The sequence below is a fragment of the Buceros rhinoceros genome, unplaced genomic scaffold (assembly GCF_000710305.1).
Source record: "Buceros rhinoceros silvestris isolate BGI_N320 unplaced genomic scaffold, ASM71030v1 scaffold35129, whole genome shotgun sequence".
In the NCBI taxonomy this organism is placed as follows: Eukaryota; Metazoa; Chordata; class Aves; order Bucerotiformes; family Bucerotidae; genus Buceros; species Buceros rhinoceros.
In genome coordinates, this window is record NW_010432689.1 from 1 (window position 1) to 5,455 (window position 5,455).

The 5,455-nt window shown below is 36.8% G+C and overlaps 1 protein-coding gene across 1 annotated transcript in view; it reads right to left on the reverse strand.

Moving 5' to 3' along the window:
• Nucleotides 1–655: 655 nt before the first annotated feature.
• SLC17A5 (solute carrier family 17 (acidic sugar transporter), member 5) overlaps nt 656–5,455 on the reverse strand; it is a 13,411-nt gene continuing 8,611 nt past the window's right edge. The window contains exons 6-9 of the mRNA XM_010143862.1: nt 5,119–5,237; nt 4,186–4,344; nt 1,638–1,770; nt 656–833 (exon numbers count right to left, since the gene is read on the reverse strand). Coding sequence (XP_010142164.1) covers nt 682–833; nt 1,638–1,770; nt 4,186–4,344; nt 5,119–5,237 — 563 coding nt within the window. The 3' untranslated portion in view covers nt 656–681. The remainder of the gene's footprint in view (nt 834–1,637; nt 1,771–4,185; nt 4,345–5,118; nt 5,238–5,455) is intronic.

The window sequence follows — 5,455 nt, forward strand, 5'->3', positions numbered from 1 at the left end:
CCCCCCCCGCCCAAAAACCAAACCAAACCCAAAAAAACCAACACACACAAACTTCCATGCTTTTTGGGAAACTGATGGATCTATCAGATTGTGAATTTGTAACGTATTGGAGAAATTACACCCTCAAGTCTAACTTTGCATTCTTAAAAGTTAAGTCTTTTAAGAGCAATTGAACAGATCTGATTCACTACTTATTAACAAGTCACCTACTCATAACAAGATTTTGATGCCAGTTTATAGTATGTTTGTTGAATACAAATACTTTGCCTGTATGACAGTGCTTAAATATGATGTTCCTGCTAAAGGCTGATAGCTCTGATGGGAAAGTTTTAAAAAGTAAAACTTAATTGCATTGTGCTGTTTCAAAAACACTGCTCTATAAAGGTCATGAATCAAACAGGATTAAAATATAGTAAATGTAATTACATGAATTATATAATTTATTACTGAAGAATCAAAAATGGAATTATTCTAAACCATTGTTCTTATCATATCCTCTGGCAAACTTGCACTTCTTGCAAATACAGTGCTTAATACTGCAAACCTGAGTCACTGTGAGTGTTTATGTTCCAAGTCTACAAAGCACATGGTACACTGCTGTCTCCCACGCACCCCAGCAATAAAAAAACCCCAAAGCGGTCATAAACATATCACATGCACTAACAATTGCTTCAGCAATACTTACGAAGGTGCTATGTCCAGATGGTTGATGCTGTAGCCAGATGTACAAAATCCTCCTAGTGTTGTTGATATGGTCACAAATGCAACAGCCAGGGCATAGTTGCAGCCTATGAATCCAGCTGCTACTAAGAACACTGCAGGTCCAATCATCCCTTTAAGACAGAAATCAAACACTCGATGGACTTTTAACTTGCGAGACGTTAAGAGGCTCTAAGCTGTGCATACATTTTCTATACGACTTCCACCGCCCCCTAGTGCGCAGAACCTGGCACTGCGCGACACGCGTTAGCGGGCTGAGGAAGAGCAGATGGGCTGCCAACCTGCTGCTGCCTCAGGAAATGGTTAGCCAGACCAGAAAAATCCCACTCTAGCTGCAAAGAACAAAATTCAGCTAGATGAAAAAAATAACAAAAAATCAACAGATACTGAGAGTGACTTCACAAATAAGTTTCATTTATTTTTATAAAAATAATATAAGGCGCACTGACACTGGTAGCAACTGGTAGCAACTGTAAATTTTTGCAAATGTATTCCTGTGTACTCCTATTCAGTTATTTAAATCTTCAATAAACAAAACCCTAATCAATACAGGGTTGGGAATACACTCAAGCAGAAAAATATCCCACCTCAGTTTGAGAAAGCCACTCACAAGGTATCATTCTGTCAAGCAATTATTATTTAATCAATTTGATGGTAAGAATAATGTATCTTGACCTAGATGAAGCTTTTTGCAACCTCTTACTGTTGTCTTATCCAATAGGCCTAATTTTTTTTAATGGAAAAAAAAGATAGGATTTGCTCTTGACAAATTAGCATGCAAAGAAAGCTGCTCCTCTCAAGCCATTCACAATCCTGCCTAATCTCACAGCAGAATGTCACACTGCTCTCTCAAATCCTTCATTTTTCCCAGACTGACACTATGAGATGTTCCAAACAGAGATGATACTTGCACTTACCTATTAGGGTAAAACATTTGCGAACACAAACAGTGGACAAGTTCTGTTTTTCCCGTAAATAATCAGCAATTTGTCCAGACAGAATTATACATAACCAGCAGCCAAAATAAGGTAGGGCAGATAAAAACCCATTCTGTTAAGGAGATAAAAAAAGAGTAAGTTAAAATACTGAAATGACAATTCAGTATGTTGAAAAAAAAATCACTTGTGCTGAAGCATTAAGAGATTGAACCAGAAGTTACAAAACAATCCATCCCCAAAACTACTGTTGGTATTACCGTAAGAGAGCAATCTGGGGATAGAAAAAGCAAAGCATTTTAAAGTTATCAATGCGGAAATTTTCCATTGCATGACTTAATCCACAACTACCTCTGCAGCCAGACCTAAAACTCAAAGGTTTAAGTGAGCAACTGGGTTCAGAAAAAAGAAAACTATACATGAAGGTACCTGGTGGACATTAACCTGATCATGTGAGTTTCCAGAAACACCAGTTTCAAGTTGGACAGGCTACCTAGTAAGTTACTGAAGTGGAAACTGAAATATTGTTCAGAATTTTGAAAGCTATATGGAATCTCAGTGTTTGGTACTGCTGAAACTCTTCAACATTACAGTATCCTGTATCAATCTGCTGAAACATCTGATGGTGGCTGTAATGAGAGACAAGATACAGAACTAGGAATTCCATCAGATCTAGGCTGGACATCCTATGATTCCAAACCAAACCTAATATTCAGGATGTGACAGTGCTTACACTGAAGTCACCTGTTAACTCCCATTACTTTAAACGAGAGCTGTTTAGAGTCTTCTTCCCAATTCTGCATGTTTTTCTGATGAGGGTGGAAAAAACCCTACTACTAGTTTACAGCCTTTCCATACAACTACGGATAATTACTAATAACAGAGCTATAATTTGACCTAATCTGTGATTAAAAAGAGGCATTTGGATAGCTATTGGATAGAAGTATTCTATTGTTTATACACTATTATAAAATGTGTATTTGTCAAAGAAGCAGTGAAAGTTTCTCTAGGAAATCTAATTTGAAATGAGCCCAGAAACACATCCCCAACCAAAATCCACTCCGTCAGTACTGGGTTTCAATGTTCAGCTTTCAAAAGCAGCACATAAAATTTTGAAAAATAGAAGATAGTCTTAGTAATAAGAAAAAGTAACTTCTTTTGAAGCACTGTTCAAAGACACAGCATTATTTTTAACCAATCCCTTTACTATAGAATGGCAACTGGTGGACTATACAGTAGCAACTTTATAATATTTTAAACAGTAATGAAATTTCCATCTAGATGTGTGGCAACAAAGTTAGTCCAACACTATTATGCAAACTTTTTTTATTTTATATTGTTCAAAACAGTCAGTACTCTAAGCCACTCCAAAAAGAAGAAACAACGCAGAGTTATGGGAAGCCACTTCACAGCAGAACCTGTCAACATTTAATGCAATGGTGTTTCACAAAACACATGCAAACGAGGGCTGTGGTAGCAAATGGCTTTCATAGATGTTTACAAATTCTCCTTAAGAACCCAACCAGTGAGTGCAGCCAGTTTGTCCCAGCCATTTTGCAGCTTGCCCTATTGCAACCTTCTCTTCTAACACTGAAGATTCCCCATCTTTCCCTCCCAAGATTGCTGGCATCACCTCTCTCTTGCATCGCATGCATCTTTGGTTTGCTCTGAACCAGTCTCATGTTAAACCAGGAAAAGACTCTGCTAAACTTCTTGGAATTTCTGAGCACCTTCTTCTTGAGTTGTACCACATTCTGCAGGTAAACTACGTTATCATCAAAACTTTCTCAATAAAAAAAGGCCAGGAAGGTCAAGTAATTGCTATAAATAAAAATGTTCCACTTCCTCATCCCCGTAATTTTTCCCTGATAAACAGTCTCATTTTTTAAAATTTCCTCAAAAAGCATTATCTGGACCTTAAGTCCATGGCTTTGTTTCATCCGATTTACCGTACTAAAAAAAGGTATTTTACCTCTGCTGATCATTAATGAAAGGAAAGAAAGTGACAATTTGGAAAGGAATCCAATCAGTTTCAGGCTCCCCATCCCCTTTAAAACGATTTTAAAAATGCCATTTGCCCAATGATTTCCTTAGTTTTATTTTTATCTTTAACTGGAAATGTTCTCTTTTATGAGTGAACAAAGAAGTTGACAGTATTTCAGAAGCCATAAAACAAGCTATAAAATCTGAAGTGATCATACAAACCATATAACAGAGAAAAGTATTTGTTATCTTTGTTTTGAAGCAGAGCAGTTAAAAATGCGTAGCATGCATTTTCAATGAGAAAAACAAGCTCAAAAGCTAGCATTAAACTAAATGTTAAATAAATCCTGAAAAAAGTGGTAATTACAAGGCAGGCAACATTTTCAAAGCATCTGTTAAATTGTGGAAAATCATTTTAACATTTCCCAACTATACATTTACATTCCAAGTTTCTTAAACAGGTTCCTCTATTCTAAATAGCAGGGAGGATCTCTGGTTTTCATTTCTTTAATTCAGAAGAAAATGACAATATTTTTATTTATCTCACCTCCTGTGCATCAAACCGCAGGATCTCCTTCATGTATGTGGGCAAGAGTGTAAGAAGTGTATAGAAAGTCCAATTGTAAGAGAAGTGTGCCACAACTATAGCCCAGAGTGGAAGGGACTCCAGTATAGGTCTCCAGGGAACAGATTTCTGTGTAGAAAGCTACAAAGCAGGAGGCAGAGAGAAAGGGAAGAGAAAGAGTGATCAGGATTATCGATATGAACATTTACTAAATAGCGTTTTCATCCTACCCAACTCTATCATTCCGATCATTCATTTTGAAGGGCATAAGATGCAACTCAGTCCATAGATGCAAGTCATCAGCAATGAAAGAATTACTGTGCTCAGTTCTCACTGAAGGTATACTAATGTATGTTACTGCTCTGTTGTTTACTATTGCAAGGTGAACCACTTACTATGTTTGTAATCTGAATTTAAAAAAACCCTTGTTGAGATTTGTTGCTTCCTGCTTTTACCATAAATGATTAAAGTCACCCCTCACATGTTTATTTAGCTCAATCTTTCCTGCTCAAACCTAGATGTTAACTTTGATCTCTCAGCCAGCTTCATGGGTTGTAAAGACATAATCCCCAGTCACAGGAATAAACTGCAGAAATGCACACTTCAGGAACTGGCTCATTAGCACTTTCAAAATGTTTTCTCTGCAAACAGTAATCTCTTTCTTACTCTAGAAGACAGATGGAAAAAAAGTCGCCCATGTTGCATTGCTAAGTTTAAAGACATCACATAGGTCTGGGTCTAGTTTAAAGAGCAGCGATAAGTTGAACTTTTTGTTCAAAAAGCACCACAGTGTCTGTGACAAAAGGCATTATTATAAATGCTTTGTTTGATTCTCACACTACTGCACTATGGTTTTACTTTTTTTGTTTGACAAATTCTGCCTTAAGTAAGTAAGACTATACCAAAGTGTTGTACCTGATCTTTTAGAGAAGCAAGTATATATTCTTTTTCAGCATGTGAAATGCTCCTGTGAGTTTCTGGTGTATCACTAACCAACCACATCCAGAAGAAGAACCATAATACACCAAGTGCACCTATTATTGGGAAAAGATGGATGAAGAGATAGAACAATAAAGTTCATTTAAATGATATTAGAGTATTTGGGGAAAAAAATCATCTGAGAGCATTATTCATTCAATATAATTGCTTATGTTTTTATTTCTATCTACTTACAAACAGTAGTTCCCCCAAGTGGCTCCACAAAACTCACTTAGGGGTAATAAACAATAAAGATGACTAAGCAGGAGGGGGG